General features: G+C 44.6%; 1 protein-coding gene across 1 annotated transcript in view; it reads right to left on the bottom strand.

Annotated features, from left to right (window-relative positions):
* Positions 1-13843, bottom strand: part of LOC108926703 (amyloid-beta A4 precursor protein-binding family A member 2-like) — a 55955-nt gene that overhangs the window by 5757 nt on the left and 36355 nt on the right. The window contains exons 3-8 of the mRNA XM_029256046.1: positions 11580-11660; positions 10432-10468; positions 8305-8450; positions 5066-5098; positions 3600-3686; positions 1174-1359 (exon numbers count right to left, since the gene is read on the bottom strand). Coding sequence (XP_029111879.1) covers positions 1174-1359; positions 3600-3686; positions 5066-5098; positions 8305-8450; positions 10432-10468; positions 11580-11660 — 570 coding nt within the window. The remainder of the gene's footprint in view (positions 1-1173; positions 1360-3599; positions 3687-5065; positions 5099-8304; positions 8451-10431; positions 10469-11579; positions 11661-13843) is intronic.

Genomic DNA, 13843 nt, shown 5'->3' on the forward strand with positions numbered 1-13843 from the left:
CACGTACAATGTTTGCCAGCTTGTTAATAACCCCTGACACTCATGAGCAACACACAAACTATAAATGTCATGGGAGGCAGATGAATTCTCGGCAGAGAATGAACCCTCATTCCTTAACCAAGGCGGACCCAGACTCAGTATTCCGTCTCAGTAAGTAAACACAGGCCGTATTCACTGTGCAACAGAAATACAATTAAAAATAAACTATGTTAAAAAAATGTGTAACTTTACCATTTGTAACATGAGTCGCCAATGTGTTCCATTTGCAGCTGTACTGTACTTTCTACTGTAACTGTGCCCTGTATTGTATCCTGAATCTGTGCTGCAGCTGTAGCCTGTACCCGAGTCCTAGTTCAGTGTATCTTAACAGCGATCTTATTGCAGGGATCCTTCTCCCTGCCTGGAGGAATCCAAGCAAGCATATCAGAGGTGATGCTGACAAATAAATGTTAAAGAACTGGAAATGGACTCACAGATTATAAAAAGATCACATATACTCTCCATTCAGGAAAACACATGAATTGTATAAATACTTCAGTTTAATTTACAGTCCAGTTTTCTGGAAGTGTTTGCCCTAGAAAACTCCCAAAAGTTGAAAACAGGAGAGCAGTCTACATGAGTCACGTAAACACTTGACTCACAGCTCTTGACATATGTAATTGGACAGTGAAGAGCCTGGAGGACTGCAGCGCAGAGCTGGGAAATTGTGTGTCACACCACCTGGCAACCCCTTCAGCCAAGGCCAGCTAGGACATGGGCACACACTCGCTCTCCAATTAAGTCTCCATTTAGCAGCTTCATTTCAGTACTTAAATGGTCCAATTTTTTTGTATGTGTGTCTATTTGGCTGACACCCAGGAAACCTTTGGCGGATTTTCAGCTGGGTTATAAGCGGTATACATCTGCTCACATATCATCCTCGAAGAGAATGAACTTCACTTTTAGCTGTGGGAATTTAAGCTTCCATGTGAGGCATCTACAGAGTTTTACGCAATTCTTCATGCAAAATGCCAGTTCTGTGGTTCCAGTAGAAAATGCAGGCCATGCAAGCAACAAGGCACAAGGTACATCACCTGAAGTGTGTCGCTGTGCAGCAGTACAGGGTCAGGGCTCTAAATGCCAAAGAGGAACATAACACACGCAACTGTTAACACCAGAAAGAATGGCACTCACGTCCTCGGACTCAAATACATGGCAGATCATCTTGTACTGCTTCTTGCCCTCACTGGCGCCAGGTGTTGTCTCGATGCAGTCCTGCGAGGCTGTGCGGGGCATTCGCCGGCGAGCCATGAGCACCACGATATTCCCAATGTCAGCAATATAAGAGATGGTGCGCAGTGCATTGTCCATCATTGTCTCCTGGGAACAGCAGAAGAGGATGTGGAGGTGGTCTCCTTGGAGATGCCAAACACTTTGTCCGTTTTCTCATTTCCTTGCTTTGCTGACAGCTGTACCCCAAGTGACTTGCAGTATTTGACCCATTTATACATTCAGGTATTTTTACTGGAGCAATTCAGGTTAAGTACCTTGGCTCAAGAGTGCTACAGCAGGAACAGGGAATGAGCCTCTGCCTTCAGGGGACGAGTATGTGTCCTTAACCACTATGCTACTTGCTTTAACAAAAAAAAAAAAAAAACACACACTGCACTTAAACCCGTTTATTTAAGTCACTTAAACACAGTTAACTGACAATTTCCTTTTCAGGCCTTTGACAGGGAATCCTTTAGGGGGATGTTGAAGGGGAAGACGGAGCATGCTAAAGACGAGGCATCTGATAATGCATCAACAGTATGTACACAAAAGTGGGAGTGGGTCACTACATTATTATGCAGTCATCAGAATTAATTACCCAATTTGTCTGCTCTTGCTTGGGCGCACATCCTTTAACCTCTATCTTGGAGTATACGTCGGAAGGCCAGTGGATGCATTCGCATTCACAGCACACGCTATGCAACATCGGGCCGAAAGCAGAAACGTCGGCTCCCATTAACCTGATTTTCGCTATGCCTGCCGTGAATAGCGAAGTGACCGTCTGAGAGGCAACGAGCATGCTGATAGGCCATCAGCACGCGTGCTGCACACTGCATATTCCAGTCGACATAATGTATTTTGCGACATGTTCAGCACACTTTGCCGTATCAGTTTAATGCAATTCATGCCTGGTGTGGAACATAACATGATATATGATTCAGAGGTATGTTCTAATATGAGGGTAATAAAATTACTAATTAATTTAGGTGATGCTTTTTTCCAAAACACCTTACAAGGTTCTGTTTGTATGTTAAGCTACTTAAATTGTACCCATCTACATAGCAAGGGATTCTAACTTGATCAGTTCAAGGGGGTCATGATCAAGGATATTACAGTAGAAAGTGGGACTGAACCAGGAGCCTTTCAATGGAAAGCAAAAACCCTAACCACCATGCCCCCTGCTGCCCGTCCTTTGGCTCTGAAGCTGTATATAAAATTAACTATTTGTCCTTTCAGAAATATGAATTCAGATACAGATAATTTTGTATGTAATGGCAGTATCTCTCTTTTAGCCCTGCTTCTTTATACAAGAAGCAGCTCATTCCCTCTTGGTCCGTGGCTTTTACCAGACAGCATGCGGTGGCATTTGGAACCAAACAATGGACTGAAAACAGTAAAGAAGGTAAACAAATCCTGCATGTCACCCATTGTTTTACTTCACCATTTTCCCTCCTATCTCACTCCCACTCTCTGCCTATTCGTCACACAACACCTGCTGTCTGCGTCTCAAATGACATCTCTACAGACGTGCAAAAGTCTGGGCTGGGAAGATGAAGTATAAATATGCAACAAATACTTTCTCATCCATCACCTAGGCAGTAAGAATGACATCAGTGATGGTGACACTCATTCACCATTTCTAGGGGGCAAAATCAACATCTCTGCAATGAAGGCCAAGATGGGAAATGTTCATCAAAATGTTGACAGTCTGTAAAATGAAAAAGGTTGGTAGGAGTTCAGCCTGCTTCCTCCCTGATGGAAACAAACCTGGAACAACAATTTTATATTTGTATTGAGAATATTGTGTGCTTATGTCATACCAAAAGGCATTATAGCTAATTTAACCAGAACAGGGCCATTCGAGATGGATATATAGCACAGAATGATATCTGGCAGTAGAAGCTCAGCATGAGTGCACATTATTTTTCTGAGCCTCTTAAAAAAATTCAGCCCATCATCTAGAAAACAAAAAAATGTATGAATATGTACGGAGGCAGCTGGTAGCACAGTAGTTAAAGCTGCTTCCTTTAGATCCAGAAGATTCAGGTTCAAAGCCCAGCTGCAGTACCCCTGAGCAAGGTACCTATCCTGAATTGCTCCAGTGGAATTGCCCAGCTGTATAAATGGGGTAAATAACTGTAGATACCTTAGCATTGTAAGCTGCCTTGAGAAAAAAGTGCCAGATAAATGTAAGCATGTGACAATTTCCCACTCAACTTTTCCAGGACAGAGTAGAAAAGTTGGAACACAACAGCGGTATTAGTAAAGGGTTGGGTCACTTCCTCATCATATTCCTGAGCCTCCCAACCCTCACACCCACCTTCAGCTGCATACCCATCATGTCTCACCTGGGTGTCGGCATTAAGCACCTTGATCCTCTGTGTCGAGATGAAGAGGTCCACCTCTGTCAGGGCCTGGGCGTCACCATCTGGGCTCTGGGAAGAAGAGAAAGGCCAGGGAGAGGGAACATCAGGCCCCTTCCAGTGGCCAAAGCAGCTGTGACGACATCAACCTAGCCACCAGGCACAGCCAGCCTCAAAGAAAGCAGCAAGAGAGCGCGCCCTCTAAACCTCCTTTGGCAAGCAGTTTAAATGCTCACCTCATTTATCGAGCATTAATATAGGCTAGGCCACAGGGGATCCTTCACTAGGAAGGATGTTGATGTCGCTGTCCAGCTGGTGGAATATTTCCCTTCCCTATAAAGAAGAACTACAGCACTACACTGGTCTGCTACCTCTAGGTAACACATATACAATTAACAATCCCAGGTAGCCTCTAACACACACACAAGCTGCACATACACTGCTTTAAGTCAAGTGTTTTGTCACTATGTCCTGAGCATGAATGCCATGAATGAAAGGCGGCAGCTGTGTGACCACATGTAGTCTATGCATGCTGCTCCTCTGTGTGTTTAGTGTCAGCTGCCATGGGACTGTATCCATCTTCTTTGAACAGGTCACCATGTGGCACAGCTGTCAGTACAGTTTCAGTCATATTCACTGTTATATATGCAGAGAATGAGGACAGCAAGTTGCCTTAATGGACAGGTGTCTTTCTCACAAAGCTTCTGTCAAGTGTTTCAAATGAGACTCGTGACTCCGACAGGGCTCTCCGCAGCCATCGCTGTTCAACATATGCTTTATTAAACAAAAGGCTACGAGAAAACATGAAAGAACTGACAAGAAGGAAATAGCTGAGCAGTAGCATGCATGCCGAGCAAGGTAAAACACAGGTGGTTTGGGGGTTGAGCACAGAGACTCCCACAGGGCACTAGCACCACGCTGATGAAGGATGGCCAGGAAAGGGGGTGAGGTGTTTCATGGATGTAGGGGCAAAATCAGCCATAATGATGTCTGAGGTAGAAGCAGAGCAATCACAGACTCCTGGTTTCACACATTATGTTTAGTATAGATTAGCTAATTTGGCCTAAACAAAAATATACCTGAATTGTCAACACTTCGTCTGTCTGAAAGGGCAACTCTATCTGATTTTATTTGCTTCACTTCTCTTACATGATAGTAATATATTTTTAGCTACATTATACATTTTGTATTTCAGAATGAGAGCCCATGTTGGGTGGGATACACAAGGGCCAGATGATACAAGTGTGGGTGTTGGTGTTTTGTACCAAAATGAGAAGATGACCAGAATGCCTCTAGCTCAGATCGGAACCTGATGCCTCCAGAGTACACAGAAACCAGACATCGCAGACATCAGTGGGATGAGGGGCAGTGAAAAGGGGGGAGACAATGTGTTCCTTGCTTTTCTGTCATCCTGCTGTTTTTTTTTTTTACTTGTATTTTTTACACACCACCTTTTTCTTGATTTTGGCTGCCTTCTGAACCCTCTGGAAGGCGTCACGACAGAAACGGGGTCGCCAGACCGGGAGCAGCAAAAATGCAGAAATCAAAACAAAGAAATTAAACACAGAAAAACACAAATAGAACTAAACACATGTGCTACCATCGCTGCTCGTGAAAATCGGAGGAGCGATGGCACGGCTGTGTTCTGCAAAAAAAAAAAAAAAAAAAAATCAAAATAGCAATTAGCAGGACATAATTGCTCTTTCTCTTTGCTTGAAGCCAACCACATAGCATGCAAACATAGACTCCTACAGACCAAAAATATGGACAGAATACATTTAACAGAGTTTTAACATACCAAGACATAGCTGACCTGCTATATTTTATAAGACCTCTGCATCAATTATCTGCTGTGCAATTAAAAGCTTTTACGGAAAATCAGGTGTCAGATTATTTACAGTGCAGAATTACAAACCAGCCATACAGTTCCCAGAGCAGTGAGACCCATTTAACTGAAAGAAATAAGTAACACTATAATAGAACTCGCCCATTGCTTCTTGTAGCTAATTTTGTTTGGTTTGAAGTCTGATGGTGATTCAGTGAATCCAGTGGGAGAGTCCAAGCATTTATTTCATGTACAAGATAAGATTTTTTCAGATTTGATGTTTAAAAAAGTTCAGAATCAGTGCTTCTAAGCATCCATCCATGTTTATTGACCGCTTGTTCTCATCAGGGTTGGAGGGGTCCAGAGCCTATCCTGGAATCACTGAGCGCAAGGCCAATGGGGGTGCACACTGGAAGGGATGCCAGCTTATCGCAGGCTATTAGTGCTTCTAGCTGGTGCAGCAACACAATGGCTTTTAAACTGTGGAGCCAGTGGACAGGGTTGGGGTGGGCTGCATTTGGAAACCAGCAGGGACAGGCTCTTGTGTGCATTTTGATGAGGCCCACGAGATTTTTCTCTCAGAAAAGGTGTCACTGAAGACCATGCGTTCCTTAGAAAGCTCCTGGTGCTGCTGAGGAGATGTGCTGGACGGTAGTATGTGCAGGAATGGAGGTAAGATCACGTTTGTGCCACAATACCTGGTGGTGTGGCTCTGGCACCAGGAGAGAGGAAGAATTCACACCTATCTGTGCTTTACATCAACACACCAGATAGGACCATCCACAGGCCCAGCTCTCATCCTCAGACTGGAACACTCTGATCAAGGTCAGGATGCCTTTCCAAGGCCTTCTCCTTTCAGACCAAACCTCCAAGATACCAAATGTTCCACCTTATTTGCGTGCTGAAACTGCTCGACCAGAGTTATTCTACATGGATAATCCCAAGGGGAGCGTCCGCCTCCAGCTCCACCCTCCGTTCCTTGCAATCTCACAACGTGCGGCAGATATCTGCATCCTCCCGAACCACACAATCCTGACAGAGGAGTGAGTGGGGAAATGGCATAAATACTTCATTGAATCTGGGCAGCAGGCTAAAAAAATGTACATAAATAAACCATGGATGTGTTCATAAACATGCAGCACTTCTCTTTCTCCCTTCCTTGTCCCATTCCTCTCAAAGTGGGTGAGGAGCAAGAGGTTTGAGTCGCAACAAAAGGCCCACCATAGAGGGTGGATTGAGGGGCAGAACAAAAGGGTGTCTCTTTGAGCTACATGCTACCGTTGATGTCCCAGCGGACATGTCAGATGGGAAGGGAAAATGACTGCCCTCCTTTCAGAAGTCCTCCTCCAGGAGGAGCCGAGGGCAGACAGCAAATGAAAAAGGGAAAAAATAGGAAGAGAGAATCTGTGGCAGTTAAGTGTTGCCATGGTTTCATCTTCAATGGCATCTGATGGCTGATTCAAAGGAGGACACAGTGTTTTTCAGCAGGTCACATGGCCTCTTTCTTGAACCTGCAGCCATAGGCACAGCAGAAGCAAAGGTTGCTCCACTCTCTCTTCTACGTGGGAGAAGTACATTAAGCTTTCTGGTCTAGATAAGCCAGCTGCAGCAGAGAAAACAGGCCTGATCAATGGGCTGAAGGCCCTCCAATACCCAGTCTAACCTCTGCATTGCTTCGTTCATACCAGAGTGTCCCAGCACAGGCCTCACTGGAGGGGCTTTGGCTTAGGCTTCCACTCCGTGTGACAGAGCAGGAGGCTCAGCTCCAAGGCTGTGCACCATGTAGGATCATCTGAGATGGAACTTCTATGAACCTGGCAGGAGGGATGTGTTGACAGTGTTGGGTGCCCTGGACCGAGTCCCAACTCTGCAAGACAAGGGGATCTTCTGTGGAGGAATCCAGAGCTCCATCTCCATGCTACAAATGGAGTCATGTTTTCAGATGCTCGCAACCAGCAAACTACAAAATACTAGAAAGCAAGCTAATGGAAGAGCATATCAATAATTCACAAGAAAACACACTGAGGAATCAGATCAATTTAAAACATTTGATGTACAGACAGTTCGCCAGAGCTATAAATTATAAAGCAATTATTTTACTGCCTATATACCCTAAATTCAAAATCCAAGTGAACATATGAGGCCATGCATTCATTTTATAGCCCTGTAGGCTGCAGTAGAAAATAACAGGAGGGCAGAGGGGGAACTACAGACAGAAATTTTGCAGTCTGCATCTCCACATGGATCTCAACACAGTTAAACTGCAGGCCTGTTAATTTGGCAAAAACACTTCTGTTCTGGAGACATTGAAAGCAATAGTGTCTTGACAGAAATAGGGATGATTTTCTCTGTAATTACAGTCATGTAGAATACAGATGCAAGGACCAAACTATGGGAATCCGGAGCAATCACACACCTAATCATGTAAGAGGTTTACTATGTTTTAACCAATGTAGTCTAGAGCAGAACCTATGTTTCCCTGTATGCGGATGTGCCTCCTTCTTTGCGTGTCCATTGTACGCACGAGAGTGCGTCTGTGTCTGTTTCTGTGTGCAGTCGTATGAAAGACTTTCCTTCTCCACTGGGTACCATCAGCTTAGGACCAGGCTGAAAAAACATTTCCTTCTGGCTCACACCCTGACAGCAAAAACACTGTAAAGCTGCATGCTGGGACTGAGCACAACTGTGTTTCTACCTCCCAGAAATGATGCTGCAAATATTAATTAGACAGCAATCCCTGAGCGGCAAACACAAGCTGCCATCAAGCATAAAATCTTCACCACAGATAATTTCTCCCAGGCCGGCACAGAAAGCCTTGTGGGGGGAAGAGGAAGGCTAGGGCCAGCAGACTCTGAGAGGGTATACCTTGACCCGGCTCACGGCCTCCTGGGCCTGCATCATGCGGATGTTCTTTGACGGGTTGCGCTCTGACAGCAGCTGGGTGGAACCCAGATAGTTGGCAGCAAAGATGATTCCATCGATGAGGTCCTCAGGTTCACACGGACCTGGCACTGTTGAGCAAGGCAAAGGCAGAGAGGAGGGGGCAGATGGTGACAGTCAGGGGGCTGGGTTTAGTCATAGCAAACACATGTACCGCAACTATCAAATGAACAGACAAAAATGGAGCAAAAACCTTCTTAATTATTTATAAAATGTTCTGAAATACGAAGACATGAAAAATCGGCCCCTGAACATAATGAACACACACACCCACTAACTGAAAATATCTATTCTGCATTAGCATAATACCACTTTTTAATTGGAATACCAGTGAAAAGCCTGGAGCTTCTGCAGGCTCATTTGAAGCTTTTATCAGCATGTCTGAAACTGCCTCTGCCAGTGCATTTGACAGTTGAGACTTTTTTCCCTGTGACTGTCACTCCAATCTGTCAAACAGAGCGCAGGCCAACATGTCGGTAACGAAGAATCTATGCCTCCTATTCAGACTTGTATAGTAAATGCAGTATGTGACCTGGGGCTGAGTGTACATAGTAAAAGGACATGTGGGTTTAGAGGAGATGCATCAACATGCCAATCCACACAGCTAACTTCAAAGCCTTTACTGAACGCCACTTAAGAGAAGGACAGTGCCCACTCACACACTTAATAATGACTTTAAATGTTTACAGCATAAACATCTAAAGCGACTTACAGAGTTAAACTACTTACCATTATTTATCCATTTATACACTTGGGCAATTTTACCGGAGCAAAACTCAAGTACTAGGGGCCAGCAGGTGGTGTAGTGATTAAGGGTGTGAAAGTCCCCAGGTCAAAACCTGCTCCTGCTGTAGTTCCATTCATCAAGGTACTTACTCTGAACTGATACTGTAAAAATACACTGCTATACTACACACACACACACACACACACACACACACACACACACACACACACACACACACACACAGTCTGAAACCACTTGTCACGAGCAGGGCTGTGGTGAACCAGAGCAACACAGGGTGCAAGGCTGGAGGGGAGGGGACACACCCAGGACAGGATGTGAGTCCGTTGCATGGCACCCCAAGCAGGGCTCGAATGTCGGACTCGCCAGAGAGCGGGACCCGGACAAACCTGCTGCACCACCGCACCCCCCTTCCTGTTGTAGCATGAATGTGCAAATCACTGTTAAGTTGACACAATGTAACAAAAAGGTTATTGTTGTTTTTTTGCATTTTCCATTCAGTTTTGTTACGTTAAACATACTTTTGGCGTTAGTTTATACTATATGTCAGTTTTTAGAAAAATCTTCCACATTCCTTAAATTTGCAAATTTTGATTACTTTTTGGGACTGGGTTCCAGGCATTCCAGTACTTTTCAGGAGGTGATGCTTTCCAGAATGTTTGATACTTTCTACAATGTTCTGGTGCTTTCTAGAATCTTCCAATGGCTGTAAAGTACCAAACTAAAAGTGACACTCTGCAAAAACTAGTTAGTATTTTTGTAATCAGTAAACTTTAATCATAATCAATGCAAAAATCAACATAACTAAGAACTTTGAAAAATTTTGTTGCATTGTGTTGCGTTGTCTAACACTAAGTCACCGTGAGCAATGGTACCAGATAGATATAGGGGAATAATAACTAACGGCCTTCTGAGGTCATATTTTGGGTCTTGCGCTCAACCACTGGGGTTCGGGACACAACATCTGTAGCTCGCATTACGCCCAGGACCGTGCGTGTTCGACAGATCTGTTGTGAATATTTCTCTGAAGTTTCTTCAAAGTTGCACTCACCACTGTCACTCCATATTTGCTACTGTGAGTGTAGTTGGCACTTGAAATAAGAAAAATAAGACGAACTCTCCCTCTTCCCATCACTTTGCTGTACAACAGAAGACAATGTTCTATCACCTTACTGCTTCTCGTCTCCTTAGGTACTATATTTGTTTCTGATGTTGTGAATTGGATTTCTTATTTCACTCTGGCAGATTAAAATGTCCCGGGCAGATTACCAGTCTTAGTAGGAGAAGAAAGAAAGGAAGAGCCTCACCATCCACAAAGCTGGGGAAGGAGGCCGTCTTCTTCGTCTGCTGCAAAACACAAGCGTGGATTCAACTCTCCAGAGGCAGCCTGGGCATGAAATATGCATGGCTCACCGCATCTCCTGTAGTTTACACAAAAATCTTAAAACTGCAAATGCCTCTGTATATTACATGTGCTCCAACCCTATTCTTGCAAGAGGCAACAAACATAATTTTGAATAGCACTTTAAAATGCTTTCTTTCTTTAATCACAATAATGATTTTTTTCAATAATTTTTTTTTATTTTAATGATTTTCATATTTACATTAGTAATGTATCGGACACACAGAACACTCTCCAATGTGTCCCTTACTATACACCCACGTAGTAATATATAACGCACTCTGACAGTTACACTGTGCACTGAGAGCACACAAACCAAGTTAGATGTGGACTGTAATAGAAGAAACCTTATCATATGACATGCCAAAAAGCAAACGGTGTTAATTCCAGACCCTCCAGCCCCATGTCTGCAGTGAAAGCGCCGTCCATTAGGAGTAATGACCTTTGCTCGCGCCCGCATTGCTGTTTAAGAGCAGCATCCACGCCAGGGAAACATTTCACTTGTGAGCTGTGAGCGAATGCCCCAGAGTGCTGTCAATCCCTCTAATGAAATGAACGTTTGCTAGGGGTGGGGGGGAAGGGGGGGTGACCCACGATCGTGGCAGATACATAAAGGCTCGTTACAGACTGGAGGAGAAGGACGGCACACGGCCATCAGATCACCCCAGGATCCATCTCACTTCTGAGCGCAACGTTGCTCTGCAGCATCGCAGCTGAAATGATGCAAAGTGGGGACATGAGTCAAACCCTCCAAGCCCAAGAAATTTCCCAGAACAAATTTGCAGAATCTGACCGCATTGCCTTTGATCAGCGTATGTTTGCTCAAGTCAAATCGTGCTGGGCTTCGAGCACTGCTGACAAGTCTGAATATCCAACTGAAGGCGAAGGGACTTTGCCTGATGTAGACAGACTTCAGCTCTGTACCACAACCTTTACTACACTAGCAATGGGTAGCACAAGAATTATGTTATGGAGGACATAAGTGTTTTTTCTTGCACTGCTTATACTGGCACACAGATACACTACAAGTGAAAGGTGAAGCCAGCCACTGACCTCGAGAACATTATTGTTCTCCAGCGGCCCGTTAAGGTCTGATCGCTGTTGTTTCCTGGGCTGCTCTGTGCTGCTGGGAACCTGTTCGGACACACAACGGGTAAGAAAGAGTTAACACAGTCCAGGAACAGACAACTGAAGAGAGACTCTTCTCGGCTTACTTGCGCAAAGGTTGGCAATGACTCTCAGAAATGAATAGGTCTGCTTAACGCAACAATGGAGGTAAAATTCAGATGAATGAGCCAATTTGAGGGTCAGATACACTGAATGATATGAGAACTGGGATGTTCCACTCTGCACGTTTAAGCAACATTAGACGTCTAACAAACAGAAGTGAAGATTTCACAATATCCATCAAAGTCATCATGAACAGATACATGTCAACACATACTCAGAGGCATATGGACCCTACACACGCACGCCGATAGCTGACCGCCCATCCAGGGTTAAGCAGTGCTGAGCTGTGTTCCCCTTCCTGTGCCTTCAAAGCAAAGGGCTGTGAAATACCTCTGGGTTCCCTGTGTAGTCACAACAAACACACTTTGAACTCCTACATGCAGGCTTTCCACACACTTGGGGGTTCATGTGAGCCATGACAGCAGAGGCAGTAAAACGGGTTCAGTGCACTCTACTTACTACTGTCAGCGCTGCAGTACCGCAGTGCTGCGGAGACATCTTTCCTTCCTTTTTTGCAGCGCCTGCTTATGGGAAGATGTCAACCAGGTTTCTAGGCAGATCCTTTTGCCATCAGGCGTTTAACATTAAATTTTCATTCTCATTTTCAGTGCACCAACTCTAGCAAGACACAGCTCCTTGTTTATGGGCTGCACAGTGCTGGAACTGGGTGGCTGTGGGCTGTTTTCATCCTTCCCCACCACACTCACATACAGATGTCCAGCAAGTGACATCAGACCTGTGTGTGTGTGTGTGTGTGTGTCTGCGTGTGGGAGGGGAGGGTTTGGTGGCTTCACAACCCTCCGAGACACTCTTGACCTCCTGTATCGTTCACGGCCTGATGGGGCTCGGACTTGTCGTCCTCCTCCTCTTGTGGTTCCAATGGCTCGTTTCTCACTCCACCTGCTGCTCCCGCTTCACTCACTCCCTAACCATGTGTCCCGTCTTCCTTGTGGACACAGTCCTTGGTGGACAAACCCGGACACTCTCTACGCTGACACTTAATTCTGCATAATGTACAATTTCTGTTTGTGCGCTGTCATTAAGTTTGCTAGCATCTACAGTCCTGGCATTCCAGAGTTTCACTCGAGCCCTGATTACCTAATTGAATTCATTAGCTGTTTAATTGGATGGAAGCAGCTCCTTCCCCCAGTTCTGGAGAAGCTGCAGTGAGGAATAGAGAGGCTCTCCTTAGAGGGTTAGCATTAGCATTCACTTGCGCTGCACACACGGAACAGGGCTGGTGGGTGAGGAAAACACCTCCCTCCTCTACCAGAGCCTCCCAGGCACTGCATGAGGTCCACACCATTATTCCAGGAAGCTCCATCTACTGTTCCAGCTCACAGCACAAGGGGAGCACGTCCTTCCAGGCACCTCACTGATGACATGAAAACGAAACCTGTCTTGAGTTCAACCTTTCAGACATTTAAAATGCTGGAATTTTTTTTTTTTGTAACTGAGATGCACCATGAGTTACCTGTTATAATCACACACTTTATCATAACTGCAGGAATGACACATCCAAGAAGTGCATTTCAAAATGGGAATTAAAAATAACACCAATAATAATAAATGGTTTAATCAAAATCCCCCCCGAGGCTGGTGTTCACCTGCTGGTTTGACTATAGACAGACTAAGCAAGGTGCATCTCTTTAATACCCACCTTAGAAATAGTGCTTATTCTGTCTTTCTGTGCCTGGAATTCATTCTCTGGGGAAATGATTTTATTCTGTTGCTTTCTGCGCATCAGGGTTCTTGGAAATTAATATTGGAAAAAAGAGTCCAACAGTAACATGCAAAGCAGCCTATTCTTAAGAAACTATTTAACTGCATTAAATTTGATGCTTTGGAAGGCATGAAATCAATCTCACATGAGCAGTTTGGCCCAGGGATGGAATCCTGATTAAGTTTAACAAACCGGAAAATATTGCATCCACATGGTACACACGCATACACCATATTACCGGTCACCATATTTCACCACACATTTCTACACTTGTTAAGACAATTATTTTCCCATAATAAGACTTCTAATATCAAATTTGGTCATATTTCAAACCTGGGCCCTACTAACTAGTTTCGAAAGTTTA

This window comes from Scleropages formosus, chromosome 11 (genome assembly GCF_900964775.1).
Source record: "Scleropages formosus chromosome 11, fSclFor1.1, whole genome shotgun sequence".
Classification (NCBI taxonomy): domain Eukaryota; kingdom Metazoa; phylum Chordata; class Actinopteri; order Osteoglossiformes; family Osteoglossidae; genus Scleropages; species Scleropages formosus.